The sequence below is a fragment of the Pelophylax lessonae genome (genome assembly GCF_965119305.1).
Source record: "Pelophylax lessonae genome assembly, chromosome: 9".
Lineage (NCBI taxonomy): Eukaryota > Metazoa > Chordata > Amphibia > Anura > Ranidae > Pelophylax > Pelophylax lessonae.
In genome coordinates, this window is record NC_138776.1 from 236,327,989 (window position 1) to 236,350,161 (window position 22,173).

The window sequence follows — 22,173 nt, forward strand, 5'->3', positions numbered from 1 at the left end:
TCAGCAGTGAGAACTCAAACTTCAGGTAACAGCCTACTGGGGAGAAGTGAGAACCGAGACATTGGGGAGACCATCAGAGAGACAGAGAGAGACAAGTCCGAGTGTGTAAGTTTGCACAAGCAGGCAATGTACAGGGATGATGGGTGCAGGCTGTTAACTTATCATATCAACTGTACTGGCTTCTGAATGGTTGCTATTAGGCCCCATTTACACCTAGTGTTTTATGCACAACATGCATAGGGCAGCCCATTCATTTAAATGGGGATACACTACATAAGGCAAAGTAGTTCATTGAGCTTTTTCTGCATTCATTTTTTTTTTTTTTTTTTTTTACACCACTTATTTTACAGTGCTTTCACATTTTTGCATGCAGAAAAACACATGTCAGCTTGTGGTGTTTGGGATGCCATTAACAACGAATGGCACAGCAAACCTGACGTGGTTTTAGCATGTTTTATAAATGTGTGCACATGCAATTTTGCATGCGTTTACAAAACACATATGAACACAAGTATGAGTGGAGCTTTAAGGATGGGGTCGGTGAGAACCCAGAAAGAAGGTGTCACTCCTGCACAATAATTTAGCGTAGTGCACCTCTCAACCCTGCACTCTGTATGTAGTGTATAGTTACTTAGGAAGGCAGTAATGATGTTTACAGTGCCTGTGCCCATATTATTAAAGTTGTTGTTGATAAATATTTCTGTAACCTAATTTAGCATACAACATTTAACAGTGTTATTTAATGAGATAACTAGGAGGGCGTGTTTAGGGGCGGAATTAGGGGCGGGGCAGGGTAGGAGTTGGGTGGGGCAACTGGTGGCGAGTAACTCTTAAGGCCTGGCTAGTAGCTCAGGACTTGAAATTTTGAGCCCTGATATAATATATATATATAAAAAATTGAATTTTGGATGGGATTCATAAGAATTTGAAATAGATAAAATATCTATTTATTTATTTTGGTTTAGTACACTAAATGTTTGATTTCATAGATACACTTCTGATCCAAATATTGAATTTACAGCAACATTTGATTTGAGGCATATTTAAAATTTTAAGCCTGTACCCAACACCTTTTAATTGATCTAAAATATAGAAAACACACTTAAAGCGGTAGTATACTCCGCTATTTGACTTTTACCTACAGGTAAGCCTAACCTGTAGGTACAATTAATATCTCCTAAACCTGCACGGTTTAGGAGATATTCGCCCTGAATGCAGCCGCTGACGTCAGGTCCGGCGGACCTTCAGAGCTCCTTGCCGGAAATTGAAACTTGACGTCATCGCGGCTCCGGCCACTCACAGCGCCGAAACCGACGAACCCGGAAAATAAGTTGAGGGAACATGATGGCGCCCTCGGCGTTCTCCAGACCGTGTCGGGGCTTTGTTCTAAGGGAAGTATGTCATAATGTGTAAGTATGTGATGCATACTAGCTCATTATGCGATGCATACTAGCTCATTATGCCTTTGTCCTGCAGGTTTTGTTTTTCTCAAGGATACATCCGCTTTAAGAGGAGGTAACATCTAGGAGCGCAGTACAATTTTTATACATTATTAGCCAATTATCTCTGTTAAAGTGGAGTTCCGGCCTCGGAAACCTTTTTTAGATATATAGGGATGCACCGATCTGATATTAGGTTTGGATATCGGCGCCGATACTGACAAAATAGCTGGATCGGTAAAATTAACCGATCCACGGCCGATCCGGTTTTGCTGAGTCCCGGCTCAGCTGTCACTTACTTGCACGTAGCCGCTACTTCCTGTATAGGTCCGGCTCACAGGCGGAGTGATATCAGACGCACTCCGCCTGTGAATGGAGAAGCCGTACACAGGAAGCAGTGGCTTTGCTCTGTACTGAAGCCGCATGCATATTGTGTATGTGTGTAGTTCTGAATCAGTATCGGCAGATACACAAAGCCAGGGTATCGGGACTAGAAAAGTCAGATCGGTGCATCCCTAAAAAATACCCCCGGGACAGTCAGGGCTAGTGCATTTCATAAAGGATAGCCTCTGAACTGTCGGATGCCGGGACAGAAATGGCTAGTGCATTTCACAATAAATAGCCTCTGAACTGTTTTAGAAGAAATACTTACCTTGAAAATGTATTCTCCAGCGCTGCCATCTCAGGTGTGGACAGCTGAAGCCAGAGTGTCCTCTTCGGTCCCAGAATGCCCTGCACCGGCCCCGCTCGTCATTTCTGGGGCAGGCGCGTCATCCCTCCACAGCTTCTGGGCATGCCCAGAAGCTGTTTAGCAGGGAATGACGCGCCTGCGCCGGAACGGACAAGCGGGGCCGATGCAGGCGCATTGATTCCTGGGAGCGATGACGTTCAGCTCCCAGGAGTCAATGCAAGCAGGAAGTGACGGCGCGGGCCACGGCCGCAGAGGGAGGAAGTGGAAGAAAGATAAGTAGATTTTCTTCAATATCAAGGTAACAAAAAAAAAAAAAAAAAAAATCAAGACTATCCATTTCTTTTTCAGGTGACCTAGAGCAAGCTGATGGCCCAAAGTATTTTTTGAGGCCCGAACTCCGCTTTAAAGCGGAGTTCCACCCTAAAATTAAACTTACCTCCATCTTCATGCCCGGGGTCACCTGAAAAACAAATGGATAATCGCAATTTTTTTTTTTTTTACTTACCTTATTTTAGAAGAAAATATACTCACCTTACTTCCTCTTCCTCCCCTCGGCGGCCACGGCGATTCGTCACTTCCTGGCTTGCAATGATTCCTGGGAGCTGAACGTCATCACTCCCAGGAATCAATGCGCCTGCACCGGCCCCGACATCAGTTCCGGTGCAGGCGCCGTCATACCTTGCTAAACAGCTTCTGGGCATGCCCAGAAGCTGTGCAGGGATGACGCTGCGGCACCGGAAGTGACGGCGGGGCCGGTGCAGTGCATCGTGGGACCGAAGAAGACGGAAGAGGACGCAGAAGAGGATCGCGCTGGCTTCAAGCTGCCCACACCTGAGATGGCAGCGCTGGAGAATACATTTTCAAGGTAAGTATTTCTCCTAAAAGGTAAGTGCAACCCGGGACAGATCAGAAGCTATCCATTGTGGAATGTGCTAGCCCTGACTGTCCCGGGGGTATTTTTATGAAAAAAAGCTTTCCCAGGATGGAACTCCACTTTAAGGTGACAGTTCGGTACTAGCGGCACCTGGATTTATATTACCTTGCTGTAGTAGCGCAAGGATCAATCTAACGTTGTGAACCAGCGTTTAGGCTGCATTCACTCCTCCGTATTTCAGAAAAAAAAAACACGCAAAAAATGTGTATTGTGCTCGCAGCGCCATTATTTCCTAATGATATTGCAAACACGGGCAGTGATTGCATGCCAAAATACACATTGCAAGGAAAAAAAAAAAAAGCTGCTGGAGTTACGTTGGCGTATTTGTTGCGCACAGATCAGCGCGTTCCAAGTGAAAAATACAAATCGCGACATGCTGCGCAAATGTGAATGGGGCCTTATGGTGTAAAACTATTTCTAGTCAGACCGGTCTGTGAACAATGCCTGTGCTAGGGGCCTCCTTGTACAACTTACCATTATATCCCAGTTCTCCTGTCTGCAGTATAACCCATTCCCACACCTTCTAATCCCTACACTGTGCCAGGGCACCAAGAGAATGTCTTACCTCAAGGAACCTCGCCTCTTGCAAATGACAGGCGCTACCCACGTCAACCCAAGTCTGGTTGTCACCCTAATTTACTTCCTGATACTACCTGTGACTTTCCCTTCCCCTACCAACATGGCCGCCTGCTCCAGCCCAGCGAAGAAGCGGAGCTTCCGCCAGTACTACAGGGACAATCCAATAGGCGCGCTCAGGGGACGTCTCGTCATTTCCGGTTCGGATCAGCTGTGGTTTCCTCACGCCGTCATGACGTCATCGACGTCAGTCCCAGAGAGGAAGCAGAGATACAACATTAGTACACTACGGGGATTATCCAACATGGCCGCGGAGGCTTCAGTCGCGCGCAGCTATCGCAGTAAGGCTCCTCTATGCCATTTACAAACATGGCGCCGATTGCCCCGCCCCGGTGTTCTTGCAGTGACGTCTTTTCCGCCTCCGGAGTGGGCTTTGGTGAGCTGATTGGGGTTTGCAGGTAATTATAATGGGGTGAATGAAATCCCTTTAAGAGTAGGGGAGGGTATGTGAGGTGCCTGTGGTGATGGACAGTGTAGAGGTAGGTGTGTACAGGGTGCAAGGCCTGAGCTACCTCCTTCTCACATTCATCTATACTAGCTGTCAGCTGAGGCTGTGCACATAGCCCGGCCATAACTAGTCATGTGAGCACGGTGACAAATGGCTTAAAGCTGCACAAATGTTCTGTTCTGGATGCAATGGGGAAGAGAGAACATTTCTGTCTGTGACTACACTGAAGAGATTCTCCCTACTTCCTGTTCTCATGACACCTGTATGAGAATTGAGCACAGCGGTTGTCACTTGGACATTCATTAAGGGCATGCTTGGTTGTAGCTGGCAGTAGGCTGCACAGCACTGTTTACTTTTTTCTTTTTAAAACTTTATTTGCAGTGTCTCAAAGTGATGCTTCATTCATAACTCCTGCATAGCAGTGTGGTGACATGCAGTGCCGCCCAGTGCGCTGCGGTTCAATGCTGTGTGTCTGCCTTTTACCTCCTGGCACAGCCAGCCATAGACGGATTGAAATCCGGCCGCTTCAGCAGGAACTGGATGGATTTCAATCCATCTATGGGCACCCTGGTTGTACTATAGTTGATCTGTTGATCGATCGATCTCAGGACAACCAGCCTGTCAGTTTTTTTTCTTTCTACGTTCGCTGCTGTAGCCACCAGCGATCGTTGTGTTCTGATGGCGGGGAAACCATTTATCCTCTGAACACAATGGCTCCATGGGAGGGATTCCCCCAGCTATCCTCTGAACAGAATGGCTCCACGGGAGGGATTCCCCCAACTATCCTCTGAACACAATGGCTCCACGGGAGGGATTCCCCCAGCTATCCTCTGAACACAATGGCTCCATGGGAGGGATTCCCCCAACTATCCTCTGAACACAATGGCTCCACGGGAGGGATTCCCCCAGCTATCCTCTGAACACAATGGCTCCATGGGAGGGATTCCCCCAACTATCCTCTGAACACAATGGCTCCATGGGAGGGATTCCCCCAGCTATCCTCTGAACACAATGGCTCCATGGGAGGGATTCCCCCAGCTATCCTCTGAACACAATGGCTCCATGGGAGGGGTTCCCCCAACTATCCTCTGAACAGAATGGCTCCACGGGAGGGATTCCCCCAGCTATCCTCTGAACAGAATGGCTCCATGGGAGGGATTCCCCCAGCTATCCTCTGAACACAATGGCCCCACGGGAGGGATTCCCCCAGCTATCCTCTGAACAGATTGGCTCCATGGGAGGGATTCCCCCAGCTATCCTCTGAACAGACTGGCTCCACGGGAGGGATTCCCCCAGCTATACTCTGAACACAATGGCTCCATGGGAGGGATTCCCCCAGCTATCCTCTGAACACAATGGCTCCATGGGAGGGATTCCCCCAGCTATCCTCTGAACAGATTGGCTCCATGGGAGGGATTCCCCCAGCTATCCTCTGAACAGACTGGCTCCACGGGAGGGATTCCCCCAGCTATACTCTGAACACAATGGCTCCATGGGAGGGGTTCCCCCAGCTATCCTCTGAACACAATGGCTCCACGGGAGGGATTCCCCCAGCTATCCTCTGAACACAATGGCTCCATGGGAGGGATTCCCCCAGCTATCCTCTGAACACAATGGCTCCATGGGAGGGATTCCCCCAGCTATCCTCTGAACACAATGGCTCCATGGGAGGGATTCCCCCAGCTATCCTCTGAACACAGTTGCTCCATGGGAGGGATTCCCCCAGCTATCCTCTGAACAGAATGGCTCCATGGGAGGGATTCCCCCAGCTATCCTCTGAACCCAATGGCTCCATGGGAGGGATTCCCCCAGCTATCCTCTGAACCAGGGGCGTAACTACAGGGGTTGCAGGGGTTGCAATCGCTACCAGGCCCCATGCTCCAGGGGGCCCGGTAGCAAACCAGTGGGTGAACTTCCAGGATCGCAAAGGTCACACTTGCGACCGGACCCTGGCATTGCACCACTCTGGGGAGGCCCCAAGATTGCAGGAAGGGGGCCCACAAGATTGCAGGAAGGGGGCCCACTGCAGAACCTGTGAAAGAATCCTGCTGCGGGACCGTAATAAAAGGCCATGCAACGAGTGTAAAGAGCCCCAGGATTAGTGGGAAGAGCCCTGGGCTTGAAGGTTAGGGCCCCGGCCAGGGGTCTGGGGGGCCCTTCATGGTTTCTTGCATCAGGGCCCTGAAGGTTCTAGTTACGCCTCTGCTCTGAACACAATGGCTCCATGGGAGGGATTCCCCCAGCTATACTCCGAACCCAATGGATCCATTGGAGGGATTCCCCCAGCTATCCTCTGAACATAAAGGCTCCATTGGAGGGGTTCCCCCAGCTAACCTCTGAACACAATGGCTCCATGGGAGGGGTTCCCCCAGCTATCCTCTGAACACAATGGCTCCATGGGAGGGATTCCCCCAGCTATACTCTGAACACAATGGCTCCATGGGAGGGGTTCCCCCAGCTCTCCTCTGAACACAATGGCTCCATTGGAGGGGTTCCCCCAGCTAACCTCTGAACACAATGGCTCCATGGGAGGGGTTCCCCCAGCTATCCTCTGAACACAATGGCTCCATTGGAGGGGTTCCCCCAGCTATCCTCTGAACACAATGGCTCCATTGGAGGGGTTCCCCCAGCTATCCTCTGAACACAATGGCTCCATGGGAGTGATTCCCCCAGCTATCCTCTGAACACAATAGCTCCATGGGAGGGATTCCCCCAGCTATCCTCTGAACACAATAGCTCCATGGGAGGGATTCCCCCAGCTATCCTCTGAACACAATGGCTCCATTGGAGGGGTTCCCCCAGCTATCCTCTGAACACAATGGCTCCATTGGAGGGGTTCCCCCAGCTATCCTCTGAACACAATGGCTCCATGGGAGGGATTCCCCCAGCTATCCTCTGAACACAATGGCTCCATGGGAGGGATTCCCCCAGCTATCCTATGAACACAATGGCTCCATGGGAGGGATTCCCCCAGCTATCCTCTGAACACAATGGCTCCATTGGAGGGGTTCCCCCAGCTATCCTCTGAACACAATGGCTCCATTGGAGGGGTTCCCCCAGCTATCCTCTGAACACAATGGCTCCATGGGAGGGATTCCCCCAGCTATCCTCTGAACACAATGGCTCCACGGGAGGGATTCCCCCAGCTATCCTCTGAACACAATGGCTCCACGGGAGGGATTCCCCCAGCTATCCTCTGAACAGAATGGCTCCACGGGAGGGATTCCCCCAGCTATCCTCTGAACAGAATGGCTCCACGGGAGGGATTCCCCCAGCTATCCTCTGAACAGAATGGCTCCACGGGAGGGATTCCCCCAGCTATCCTCTGAACAGAATGGCTCCACGGGAGGGATTCCCCCAGCTATCCTCTGAACACAATGGCTCCACGGGAGGGATTCCCCCAGCTATCCTCTGAACACAATGGCTCCACGGGAGGGATTCCCCCAGCTATCCTCTGAACACAATGGCTCCACGGGAGGGATTCCCCCAGCTATCCTCTGAACACAATGGCTCCATGGGAGGGATTCCCCCAGCTATCCTCTGAACACAATGGCTCCATGGGAGGGATTCCCCCAGCTATCCTCTGAACACAATGGCTCCATGGGAGGGATTCCCCTTGCTACACTGACTGTGTTGATTGGGGAATCAAGCAGTTTTTTCTCCTTCAGCCCGTGGTTACAGGAAATAAAATTGCATAATGTATGGGCAGTCTTCGGCAGACCATAGACTATGCATTTGTTTTCCTGTAACCACGTTCTGAAGCAAAGAAAACTGCTTGATTCCCCCATAAACACAGTCAGTGTAGCTGGGGGAATCCCTCCCGTGGAGCCATTGTGTTCTCCTGGTGGGGGGAGCCATCCCTGCGGGATCATTTCTAGAGCCCATAGCCGCTGGCAATAATCGCATGCTAGAAATCCAACATGCTAGTTGTACCCAAGTTTATCGATGGGGTACAATTAGTCTGCCCATGCAAGGTTTTTTGAATCTCAGCTGGTCCCTGCTGAACCTCCGAAATTCGAACTGTCTATGGCCAGCCTTACACTGTGAACATGCATGTGGGTTTCCTCTTTACCCCAGCAGTGATCCAGGGTGTAAAGTCGCAGGTCCCTGCACTGCATGATAACCAGCTCTGCCAGTTCCCTGTCGGTGCTCTGTCTGCTACAGCCACTTTTTCAGGCTCACTGTCTCCTCTTATTGAGTATTGAGTGACCCCTAATGGTGTAACTCCTGCACACAGGTGCTGGAATTGAAGAAGTTTGAGCTATATATATATATATATAATTAGTGATCAACCGATATTGTTTTTTTACTGCCGATACCGAAATTTTGGTCATCAGGTATCGGTATCGGCCGATATCTGCCGATATTTTCGGACATTAATTTTTTTTTAATGTCTTCAGGTACTGTGGTGGACGGATCTGGGGGTCTAAAAGACCCCAAACCCCTCCGCTGCACCTAAAAGCATTCAAAATGCCAAGTTTGGCTGTTTTGAATGCTGTACGTTTTTGAATTCGGCGCCGCCAGTACCTGGAAGTGATGTCATGACATCACATCCGGGTACGCGGCGGCGCCAAATTCAAAGGAATGGAGACCCGGGTCAGACGGTAGTGAAGGTAGGATTCCCGGGTCTCCCGGTGGGACGAGAGACCCGGGCGAGCTGCGGAAGGTTGTCATTACAAGACAGCCGACCGTCGGCTATGGACACCGGTACCGGGGTGATGCCTCTAGCTGCAGGCATCACTTCAGTACAAGCACTTTCCTGAAATATCAGCAATATCGCTAACCTCAGGGGCCGATTCCGATATATCGGGGGAAAGTCCATATAGGCCCTCTATATATCGGCTTTGCAGATAATCGGTCGATCTCTAATATATATATTTTCTTTCATAGTTACCGCTATCCCATTTTGGCTTTAAGCCTGAGAACTGAGCAATCACAGGACTGCTGATTGGTCTGCTCTGAGCAGAGAGCAGTGACCGTCAATCCTCGCTCTCTGTTCTGCTCTCCCAGCGCTCAACTGGGCTGGAGAGGAGGTGGGAGCAGCTGGCCCAGGCCAGCGTCTTTAGGGAAGGGGAGGGAACACCGCCAACGAATGGTCCATAGCTAGTAAGCCCATGGGTGACGTTACCATGCATGAACTCCAGCAGTTGTTGAGCGTGTTCTTCTCTCCTTTGTAGCCAGTGCTGACTGACACAGGGGCGATCACATGACTGGACCATAGCGGCTTTAAAATGGAGATCTTTCTTCCACGGGTTATTATAGGTGTTAGGATGGTGGTGGGAGCAATTTTAAAGTGGCTCTTCAGTCATTTTTTTTATCTTTCCATCTATTAAATTCTTTGCTCTTGTTGTTTTGACTTTGGGTAGTAAAACCTTTTTTTTTTTCCTGCCAGTAAATACCTTGTATATCTCACTTCCTCTTTCTTGTCTGGTCATTAGCCTAGGCCAGTGATGGCGAACCTTGGCACCCAAGATGTTTTGGAACTACATTGCCCATGATGCTCATGCGCTCTACTGTGTAGCTGAGCATCATAGGAAATGTAGTTTGAAAACATCTGGTGTGCCAAGGTTTGCCATCACTGGTAGGCTAATCACATTATGCACAGCTCACTCTTGTGAGAGTTTTCCAATAAGGGAGGGAGGGATGAGTCATAGGGAAGCTAAGGAGAGCTGCGGAGCTGGATGAGTGCAGAGATTCATGTGTATTCATCCAGAGAGGAGAAATGTGCAGGGAAGCAGTGATGTGAGTGTGTCTGTCTGTAAATAAATGTGTGTGTGTGTGTGTGTGTGTGTGTGTGTAAATCCAGGAAGTGAACAGGCAGCAGCTTCAGCTGCCCACAGTTAAAATGGCTGCAGCCAGACTTGGTGGAGGGAGATTTCTGCAGCATATTTGGCAAGTATAGAATCACGGTATGTATAAAATAATATGCAAAGTGGTTGGAGGGAAGCTTCAGAATGGCCAAGATGTTTTTAATACAAATTATGTGAGCAGACTGCAGTTTCTCTTTAAGATTATTTAACTAGCCTGAAATTGCTTTTTTTAAACCTAACTTTGTGGCTAAGCTTTACCAAATGTAATTCCTGTCCAGTGGAATGGCAGCCGGTGGGGCTGAAGCTGGCCAGAGACTGTTAGATTTCTCCCATTCAGTCCTTCAGGCTGATTAACCACTTTACCACCGGAGGATTTTGCTGTCTTACGTCTGGGCCACTTTTTGCGATTCGGCACTGTGCGAATTTAACTGACAATTGCGCGGTCATGCAACGCCGTACCCAAACAAAATTTACGTCCTTTTTTTCCCACAAACAGAGCTTTCTTTTGCTGGTGTTTGATCACCTGTGCGATTTTTACTTTTTGCGCTATAAACAAAAAAAAGAGCGAAAATTTTGAAAAAATAACAATATTTTTCACTTTTTTTACATGAAATTCCCCCCAAAAAAATGTAAAAATCAAAATTTTTTATAATTTTTGGCCAATTTGTTTTCTGCTACACGTTTTTGGTAAAAAAAAAATTGCAATAAGTGGTTTGCGCAAAAGTTATTGCGTTTACTAACTAAGGGAAAGATTTCTGTAATTTTTGGTGTTTTTTTTTTTTTTTTTTTGCGAGACTTCGACATTGCGGCGGACAGATCGGACCCCTTATGCCCCATACACACGTGCAGATTATCTGCAGACTTTTGTCTGCAGACTTACCAAAACCATATAATATGAGGTCAAACCTAAACACTTTCAATTTGTATGCAATCCGGCAGGCCCTTGCACTACATAGAAAAGGTAAGTCTGCAGACAAAAGTCTGCAGATAATCTGCACGTGTGTATGGGGCATGACTGACATTTTTGACACTTTTGGGGGTACCAGTGACATTACTGCAGTAATTAGTGCTATACATATGCACTGTTACTGTAAAAATGGCAGGGAAGGGGTTAATTTTATTGGAGAGGGAGGGGTTAATGTATGCCTGGTGCTTACTGACGTGTGTGGGGGGAGGTGACTGAGTGACACAAGGACAGATCGCAGGTTCACCGATGCTGAACCCTGCAATCTGACCCTGCCTGTCACTTAGGAGATCCGCCCGCTTTGTTTACACAAGCGGGCGGATCTCCACACTCGATTCCCCGACGATCGCCGCTGCTCCTCCCCTGGCCCGACTCCCGCTGTGACTGAACACAGCGGTAGTGAGCTTCCGGCGGTGCCCACAAGGGGAGGAGTCCAGCGACGTAGGTCTACGTCGCTGGACGATAACGAGCCACATTGCCGCAGTAGCAGTAATGTGAGCGGTCGTTATGTGGTTAAAGCTGGCCATAGATGTAGGATGCAACCAAGGGTAGCAGGAAAGAAAATCGATCAATTTCCCCCATCAATACGGACAGTGTTGATGAGGGAATCCCTCCAGCGGCGTTATTGTGTTCTCCCAGCGGAGGGGCATGGGGAGCCATTCCTGCCGGCTGAACACACAGCTATTATTGCTAGCGGCTATTGCAGCTGGAAATAATCGTATGAAAAATCCGACATTCTGGTTGTACTCAAGGTGAACAATGGATTGACTTAGGTACAATCAGCCTGCCCATACATGGTTTGGGTCTTGGCCAGTCCCTGCTGAACCGAACGAGATTCAAACCACCTATGGCTGTCAAATCTGTCAATTTCCCCCATCCAACTATGCTAAACCGCGTGGATGGATGAATCTCCACTGCCAGCTATTTAGTATTCTGACCCACAGCTGTCAGAATGCCTGAACAGTGGCTGCATCTGACTGTCGAAATCTTCTGGGAAGGATGGGTGATGCTGGAAGCTTCAATACTAGTGTAAGTACATCAAAGGGGTGTCACCCTCCTGGCTGATCTGTCACAATGATTGCAAAACTGGTTGGATAGAATTACAAAATCCCTGGCAGATATTATGACTGTTCACATGTGTATTTAAATCATGTACTTTGTTTAAAGTGGTTATAAACCCTTACGTATACCTATAGAAGTTTCTGGCCTTCGATGATACACAGAGATGAAACAAATCCTCCTACAGAAGTTGTACCTGTTTATTTGAACTCTTCTCTTGATCAGTTCAAATTAGAGATCGACCGATTATCGGCAACACCAATATATCTGGGGCCAATATGCACTTTCCCCGATGTATCAGAATCGGCCCCTGAGGTTACCGATATTTAGGGAAAGTGCATGTCCTGGGGTGATGCCTGCAGCTAGAGGCATCACCCAGGTACCGGTGTTAATAGCCGACGGTCGGCTGTCTTGTAATGACAACCGATGCGGCTGAGAAGCCGCTCGGCTGTCATTATAAGGAGCAGGAGGTGACGCCCGCCCCCTCCCGCGGCTCACCCGGGTCTCCCATCCAACCAGGAGACCCTGGCATCCTAACTCCACCGCCACAGCCGAAGAGAAGACCCGGTGTAGCATGAAAATGTGGCCGGTATCCCTGCCGCAAGTGCCCATGTGCCGGTGTCCATGTAAAAAACCCGGAAGTGAAGTCATGACATCACTTCCGGGTAGTGGCACCGAATTAAAAAAACTGACAGCATTCAAAACAGCCAAACTTGAATGCTTTTCAGTGCCGAGGAGGGGTTTGGGGTCTTTCAGACCCCCTAGATCCCTCCACAAGGAGTACCTTTAGAAAAAAAAAAAATTATCGGCTGATATAAGATGACCAAAATATCGGCATCGGCATTAAAAAAAAAACTATATCGGTCGATCTCTAGTTCAAATATATAGGGGGCGGAGAGCTGTAGTTGCATTGGTGAGGATAGGTCTGAAAGCGCGTTGGAGTGAAGGGACGGGACATACCCCCTTCACACAACACTCAGAAACAGAGCTGAGACTGTGGTTGTCAATCAGCTGGAGGTCCCTCCCCTCCCGTCACCTTTTTTCTCTTGGTGTCAGAAGTGACACTTACACATAGCAGAGGAACGAAGCAGCAGACAGAAATGACACTTAGTGCTCTTAATACAAGCACACACTATAGAGCCGTGATAGCGAATCTTGGCACCCCAGATCTTTTGGACCTACATTTCCCATGATGCTCTACTAGACTGCAGAGTGCATGAGCATCATGGGAAATGTAGTTCCAAAACATTTGGGGTGCCAAGGTTCACCATGACTGCTATAGAGGGATATGCTTTGTTCATAATTCATGTCTAAGGTTTACAACTGCTTTTAGGCGCCTTTCGCAACCCATGGAAAACAATGAGTACCGTTCATATCTATGCGAATTCAAAGTAGTTTGTGCACTACTTTGGTCCAACTTTCATGTGACTTGAGGACCATAAACGTTGATGTTAATGCAGAAAAGAGTAACTAAAAACCGGTAGAGAACAATTCCTCCTCAGTGGGTGACCCTCTGAGGAGAATTCATCCCACTTTACCTTACGGCTATGTTTGAAGTCGGGAGCCTTAGGCAACCACTGTAAATAATTGAGTAAACAGAAAAAGCAGGGGAGAGGGGTGTCGAAGACGTTGATGTTAACCCTCAAAAGTCACATGAAAGTCGCACCGGAATGATTTACATGCAACAGTTGTGCAACCGTTGTCCATTATCAGTGGTCAAAGCCAAAGTTGCATCCAAGTCGTACCCATCCTAAGTTGCGCAGGAGTGAATGGAACCTTACTGTGTGAAAGTCAATTTTTTTTTAAGTTGTCATTTTACCCAATGATTTTAGATGAGTATGTGTTATATAAAGTACCACTGGACCATATTTATCCACATACCTAAAATATTTTTTGTTCTGGAAAAAAAGAATTGCTGTGGTCGTATAAAATGTTAGACTAACAGAGACTGGTCTGTGTGTGTCCCTAGGGGCGTGATTCTTACTGTGATTGGCTGTGGCTTGAAGTGTAGGAACACTGATCAACGGTCCTACATTGTAGAACCGTGTGATCAGTGTTTCTACAAGAGGGAGAATGACAGGCGGCTTGTTTACATTAGCCGCCTGACTTTCTCCCTCTCCCCTGACGATCGCCGAGTGACCGGCGGACATCGGGTCCGCCGGTCACACGCGCGGGGGGGTCCGTGACCACGCGGGAGCGCGCCTGCTCCCCAGAGCCTCACGGGCTTGCGACGTAGACCTACGTCGCTCTGCCTGTGAGGGGCTGACTGCCGCAGTAAATATACTGTGAGCAGTCGGCAAGCGGTTAGACTGGAAATTTATAATTGCATAATGATCACCTGTTGCTTTTTTTTCTCCATACAGCTGGGATAGACCCCCCAAGCCACTGATCTGTCCCACTGGAGGCTCCAGGATGTCGGGCCCAGGCAGTAAACGGTCAGCGGGGGACACCTCCTCGGGTCCACCAGAAAAGAAGGCTGCAGTAGAGGATTCTGGGACCACAGTAGAGACCATAAAGCTTGGCGGTGTCTCCTCTACGGTAACTATATTTGTTTGTTCATGGTTTAGTATGCCAATAATTTCCACTTCCCTTTTGATGATAGCAAACTATTTATTGCAGTTACAGATGCATACTGTATATGGTTAGTACAAAGAGAGAGGATGTTACAATAATGAACGTTGTAAAAAATTGATTGGTAGGAAGACAATCAATTAAAAGAATGTTGGGACTTTAAATGAAGCACTGTCCACTAGGGAAAAAATGCTTCCATCCCTATTATTTGAGAAAAAAAAGGGGGGGGGGGGGGAATAACAATAATGAACGTACTTAAAATATCAGTTATACTTCATACAGACCAATAACAGCCCATCTGTGAACAAATATACCTTGGGTAAGAAGCACAACACAAGTGTAAGTCTACCCTAATACTAAAATCTCTGCATCTACAGACATCCTCGATCTAACACTAACTATCTAGCCCTGTAAAGAAGAAATCCATATACATAGCTTTTTTGAGGCCGATCCGACCCGGTCTCCAGCGGCAGGAGCTCTGCAGAGGACACGGCTGACCACGTCTGTGAAATGAATGGGAAGTGATGTCACCTATAGACTAACTATGGGGCTTCTGTTGTCCGCTGTATCATAGTTACAAAGGTTGAAAAAAGACACAAGTCCATCTGGCTCAACCAATAAAAAACAGTAAAGAAAACCCAACCATGCAATCCCATATACACAATCCTATACCCGCTGTTGATCCAGAGGAAGGCAAAAAAAAAAACCCCAGCAAAGCATGATCCAATTTACTACAGCAGGGGAAAAAATTCCTTCCTGATCCCCCGAGAGGCAATCAGATATTCCCTGGATCAACTTTACCTATAAATATTAGTACTCACTTATATTATGTACACCCAGGAAAGAATCCAGGCCTTTTTTTAAAGAAATCAAGTGAGCAAGCAAGAACCACCTCTGGAGGGAGTCTATTCCACATTTTCACAGCTCTTACGGTGAAGAAACCTTTCTGTATTTGGAGATGAAATCTGTTTTCCTCTAGATGTAAAGACGTGTCCTCTGTGTTGACCTTAAAGTGAACAACTCAACACCAATTTCACTATATGGACCCCTTATGTATATATCCATGTTGATCATATCCCCCCTTAATCTCCTCTTCTCGAGAGAATAAATTCAGTTCCTCTAATCTTTCCTCATAGCTGAGCTCCTCCATGCCTCTTATGAGTTTGGTTGCCCTTCTCTGCACTTTCTCCAATTCCCTGATATCCTTTTTGAGAACTGGTGCCCAAAACTGAACTGCATATTCCAGATGAGGTCTTACTAATGATTTGTACAGGGGCAAAATGACATCACTCTCTCTGGAGTCCATGCCTCTGTATCCTCTGCACCCGCCTCCAAAGCAAAGCTGCAGATGACAGCTCATTGTAGGATCGGGTCAGATCGATCGGCTAAAAAAAAAAAAGCTATCTATAATGATTTCTTCTTTACAGGGCTAGATCAGTTAGTGTTAGATCGTGGATGTCTGTAGATGCATGGATTTTAGTGTTAGGGTGGACTTCTACTTTAAGATTTTACAAAACATATACTGTATAATCTCAAAGAGTGAATTTTACTTTGCAGTTATAGCAGCTGGAACTCCAAACAGGATTGATACAACCAGCGATAGGAAAAAATTAACCGAGAAAATAAAATAACCTAAGAAAGTACTTGTCTATGTAGTCACACACAGCCCAACACCAAGGACCATCACTGTTTTCCTCCTATTATGGATGGGGTGCAGAACAAGTAGCTTAATACTGATGAAGTAGAGGAAATGAGTGTGAGTTGGGCATCAGATCTATCCCATATAGAAATGGTAGGGACAGCTACTCTGGAGCATTGCAGGCGAGGCCCTCGGCTAATAATCTGTCCCAAACTTTATGGAACTTGGCAAGACAGCCTCTATGAATGTATAGACATTTCTTATACTGGAATTTAGCATCGATGCCATCCATCCAGCATACTGTTGTTGAGGGTAATGCAGACATTCATTAATATCTTATACTGGAATTTAGCATTGATTTCATCCATCCAGCGTACGGTTGTTGAGGGTAATACAGACCATTCATTTCTCATACTGGAATTTAGCATTGATGCCATCCATCCAGTGTACGGTTGTTGAGGGTAACTCAGACATGCATTGTTTGGCTATCACCTTTCAAGCAATTTAATACTTCTTGAAGGAGGATAGAATCACTCGTTTAGCTCTAGATTTCCCACTATACCTAAAGCTCACCACACAGATTAAAATTGGATTGTACAATCTTCTTCAGATCTACCAACAGGTATGTAGTTACAAGGGCCTGCCTGAATGGATACAGATTGATTGGATAATCTAGGTAGGTCCTCGTATAACATAGTTTTGGTAGATCTAAAGTTGAGTGTACAGAGATTGTATGGTGAGCCTAATTGCGGACACGGCCTGACTTGTCGGACAGTCCCTTAGCATATGCCAGAGGGTACCTATGGATCGCTGACATTTTAGGCATAGAGAACAAGTGGGCTCATATTTAGATAGAACATACTGTACCCAATGCCAGTATTACTATGAAGGATGTATATATGTGTAAATTAATCAAACATTTTGGTAGAGATTACTTTTGTGAGCCTCCTGCGCTTCCTCCCACTTCTCAACTGGACCCAGTTCCCTTTTCCAGGTTGATTTCTTGGAGTATGCAAGAGCCTTTGGGGTGATCAACAAGGGTCAAATTTGGGGAAATAGTTCTGTGAGGAGGTAGTACTGACAATAGGAATCGCTGGGTGATCAGGAAGGTCACCCAGGTTTGACTCAAATTGGGGGTTGACCTCCTGCCTTACATAAAAGCAACAAAATGTATAGTTGTTGGAAAAATTTCAACTGTCCCTCATTTATAATGTGACAAAGATAAGTAATCCCAGGATCAGGATTCCATCGGAATTCAGCAAGATTTTCAATGTGCCAGAGGTGTGTAATTATTATCAACTTGGTGAATGCCAAATCCTATACCATAATAGCTTGCTTTAGGACAGTGATGCGAACCCTGGCACCCCAGATGTTTTGGAACTACATTTCCCATGATGCTCATGCGTGCTAGGGCTGCAACTAACGATTATTTTGTCTGTCGACTAATCTAGCGATTATTTTTATTTTATTTATTTTTTGCTTAATTGAGTGTTTTTTTTGATTAGCTAATTAATCCTTTGAATAACAAAAAGTACAGACCCCTCAGTAAGCCCCCTCCCAGTACAGACCCCTCAGTAAGCCCTCCCACCTAGTACAGACCCCTCAGTAGGCCCCCTCCCAGTACAGACCCCTCAGTAAGCCCCCCCCTCCTAGTACAGACCCCTCAGTAGGCCCCCTCCTAGTACAGACCCCTCAGTAAGCCCCCCCCTTCCAGCACAGTCCCCTCAGTAAGCCCCCCCCTTCCAGCACAGTCCCCTCAGTAAGCCCCCTCCCCTTCCAGTACAGACCCCTCCCACCTAGTACAGACCCCTCAGTAAGCCCTCCCACCTAGTACAGACCCCTCAGTAAGCCCCCCCCTTCCAGTACAGACCCCTCAGTAAGCCCCCACCTTCCAGTACAGAGCCCCTCCCACCTAGTACAGACCCCTCAGTAAGCCCTCCCACCTAGTACAGACCACTTAGTAAGCCCCCCTCCCAGTGCAGACCAGGGGGCGTGGGACGTGACGCGTCAACGCCTTTCACGCACGCCGACGTAATCGATTACGTTGACGCATCGTTGCAGCACTAGTGCATGCTACTGCATAGTTGAGCATCATGGGAAATGTAGTTCCAAAACATCTGGGGTGCCAGGGTTCGCCATCACTGCCTTAGGAGATAGGTATGCTTTTTAAGAGAGGTTGGGATATTTATGGCACCCCCAATAAGAGTCTATAAATGAAAAATCAAAACCTTGCACACAGGGACCACATCACGTGTGTTGCCATGATGTGGGGGCATTCCCTGCAGCATTTTCCTGAGAGTTCAGGATTCGCCTGATTCCTGTTCTACCCTCACCCTGTTTACATTTTACCAGATTAGTGTTTGAAAGTTAGATTGGATATTGCAGACCCTGATTTTAGTCTCAGAAGACATCTCTGCAGAGAAGGGAAGAGAGAGAAGGTAATCTACGCCTTGTCACGTTTTAATCTTTTTGGCCATTTTTCTGTTACCTTGCATTATCTCCAAGTTACAGCCAGCAATCCTTCAACCTAAACGTCCAGGCCTGCTATTGTGAGCATTAGAGAGTGTGATGTAAGACGGGTCATCGCATGTTTATTTTTCAAATTTTCTACTCTTAAGCTTTACCACTTTCTTGCTTCCCTTTATTCTCCTCCGTGTACCTAACACCTTGCACTTACAACCTGACATGGTGCTAATGAGAATGACTGACTGACTGACTGACTGACTGACTGACTGACTGGTGGGAGGGGGGGGGGGGGCAGTGACTGGTGGGAGGGGGGGGGGGATGCCAGTGATTGGTGGGAGGGGCGGGGGAAGGCCAGTGATTGGTGGGAGGGGAGGGGGGAAGGCCAGTGACTGGTGGGAGGGGGGGGGGGGAAGGCCAGTGACTGGTGGGAGGGGAGGGGGGAAGGCCAGTGACTGGTGGGAGGGGGGGGGGGGAAGGCCAGTGACTGGTGGGAGGGGGGGGGGGAAGGCCAGTGACTGGTGGGAGGGGGGGGGGGAAGGCCAGTGACTGGTGGGAGGGGGGGGGGAAGGCCAGTGACTGGTGGGAGGGGGGGGGAAGGCCAGTGACTGGTGGGAGGGGGGGGGGGAAGGCCAGTGCCCATTTCATTATCCAGCTACGCCTTCTTTCACAGAATGACAAGTGTCCTCTATATGTCACATTGTTGTCTTCCTCAGGAGGAGCAGGACCTACGTACCCTGCAGGTGAAGAATAAGAAGTTGGCTGGCATGCTGGACCAGAGGCAGGCCATAGAGGATGAACTTCGAGACCGCATTGAGACCCTGGAGAAGCGGCAGGCCACAGACGATGCGTCACTTCTTATTATCAATCGTTACTGGAGCCAGGTCTGTGTCTTTTTTTATGTTCAAAATAATTCACAATCCTTGAATTGACAACATAGTGAACTTGTAAGTCACTTTTACATGTTTACTGTTACATATTGTATTAATGAGATCCTGCTGCTAAATGAAATAGTTATATTTACTTTAATTATAAAAAAAAAATTATAATAAAAAAAAAAAAAAAAAAAATATATATATATATATATATATATATATATATATATATATATATATATATAATCACACACATATATGTGGCCTCCATCGAGTGGGTCTTTTCCCTGAGGAAGTACATATGTTTGTGCTGAGAGGGCACTGCTCTCCGTGGTTCTAGCACAGAGACCGGGTTCTCGGGTCTTGTGCTAACAGTTGGGAACCAGGAGGGATAGTTCTTGATTACCTGATCACTGTGATAGCCTCTGATTGGCTAGCACTGTGATTAGTTACAGTACAACCCTCCCCTGTATTTTTTATTTTTTTTTTCTGCTCTGAATAGAGACAAACATTGTATCTTTTTTCCCTGCCAAAGAAAAATAATGTAAACAAGGTGTAAAAAATAAAAAGGGCTTGCAGATGTAAACACTACCATTTTTTTGGTGGGGGAACATCAGATCAATTTTTTTTTTTTTAAAAGAGAAGGAAATTTGTTTCTATTTTAAAAAAACAAATATAGTGATTTAATTCTAACTAGTGGAATGCCTTAAACTAAAACACTCAAATACTTCTGCACTGATGGAACTGGCATCATATGATCCATTAAATATCAGTCCCAATAGACTCAAGCTATATTACTGTATTGCAGGGTAAGCATACAGGATCATCAGTACCAATACACACTTGTGTACTTTTTTCTGAACATGTAAAACTATCTATGAATGTTTGTGTGTTATTTACAGTGTATTTTGTATTCATTAGAAGGCTGTTTTTCTAAGCAGATAGCGTCCCCTGAGGAAGGCCAATTACAGGGCGAAACTTGTCGGGATCTACAAAAAATGCTGCTAGGAACATAAGGACCATATTATATGGGTTATACCTGTAGATGTTTTATGTGAACATAATATTTTAGCTCTTTGTTAATATTGAATTTTAATGAAATAAGATCCTCTAGTTCAGCTTTGTGTCGCACCTATAAAGTCCCATACAAATTTGTTGCTGTTTTACACTACATTTAAATAACTCAATAGTTAAGCAAGTGATATAGTTATTTTCATCAGAATAGGTTTTTGATTATCCTTAATCTGAGTTTTATGTAATCCCAGAGTCAGATTTAGCAGATTGGGCAGATCAACCTCCCTGCATGGGAGACTGCAGTTAGAGCTCCTCAGAGGTGTGTGTTGTTTCCCTTTTAAAATAATCATTGGCATTAATATCAAAAGGATCATCATCATTATTTTTTGACCACCCAATTTTTCTCAATATTGGTTGGTCCTCAGTCCTGTTGGTATTGACTTTGGTAGATGGTTGTGGTTGGGAAATAAGATGCAAGTATCCCTCTACAAGAATGTAGAATAAATGTATGAAACGTAGTTGACTGGCATCTATACAAAATTGGTGTGTGTGATATATATGTATATATATATATATATATATATATATATATATAAATATAATTTTTTTTTTTTTTTTTGATAGACTGCCTCCAGTTTGGTCTCTACTGTCAAAGCTGTATAGCTCATGTATGTTCTTTGTGCTCTTTCAGTTTGATGAGAATATTCGTATCCTCTTGGGACGTTACGACTTGGACCAGGACCTGGGGGAATTTCTCTCCGAACGCAAAGCTTTAATTATTCCAGAACCAGAACCAGACTCTGACAGTAACTCGGAACGCAAGGACAGTGAGAGAGGTGATTGTTTACATCCTATATAAGCCTGCAGCTGCAGTCATAAGAAAAGTTCCTTTCTTTATCCTTCTTGAAGTGGAACTTTAGTTAGAAAATGAAGTCCTGCTAGATGACTTCAGGCTTTCCGCTTTTGCAGCTATAGCTATGTAAAACAATAAAAATAATTGCCTATACTTTTTAAAATCCAGTAATGCGGTTTCCCCCTGCACTGCACATGCTCAGTTGCTCTCCTTTTTTTAGGCACTGCTGAATTTGTAGAGGCCGATCTGCTGACAGTCTTAAAGTGGATGTAAACCCTTCTATTGCTTTTAGCCAAGGAAGTTGCTATCTTGGCTTCTATTTAAAGCGGAGTTCCACCCTGGAGTGCTCCCCCCCCATCTGGTGCCATATTTGGCACCTTTCTGTTTTTGACAGGTACCCTTCCCCACTTCCGAGAGACGGCGCCGCAGCGCCATCCCTCTAAAGTTTGGCCCCCCCTTCTCCTTCCCTCGCTGCCGAACCAATCCGAATGCGCAGCGGGCTTTGCACATGTGCAGTAGGGACCCGCCTGTGAAGCTGAAAGGCTTCACTGCCGGGTTCTCTTATCGGCAATGGCGGCAGCAGCACCCGACAGCTGATGGAAACATCGGCTGCGGTGCCAACATCGCTGGACTCCAGGACAGGTAAGTGTCCTAATATTAAAAGTCAGCAGCTACAGTGTGTGTAGCTGCTGACTTTTAATTTTTGGAGGGGGAGGCTGAAACACCGCTTTAATTTTCAACTGCAATGTTGCTGCACATGTGATCAGCTTTGTTGAA

The 22,173-nt window shown here is 46.8% G+C and overlaps 1 protein-coding gene across 1 annotated transcript in view; it reads left to right on the top strand.

The window, feature by feature from the left end:
• The first annotated feature begins 14,348 nt into the window (after window positions 1–14,348).
• RNF20 (ring finger protein 20) overlaps window positions 14,349–22,173 on the top strand; it is a 61,966-nt gene continuing 54,141 nt past the window's right edge. The window contains 3 exon segments of the mRNA XM_082269183.1: window positions 14,349–14,519; window positions 19,371–19,538; window positions 21,235–21,379. Coding sequence (XP_082125309.1) covers window positions 14,394–14,519; window positions 19,371–19,538; window positions 21,235–21,379 — 439 coding nt within the window. The 5' untranslated portion in view covers window positions 14,349–14,393.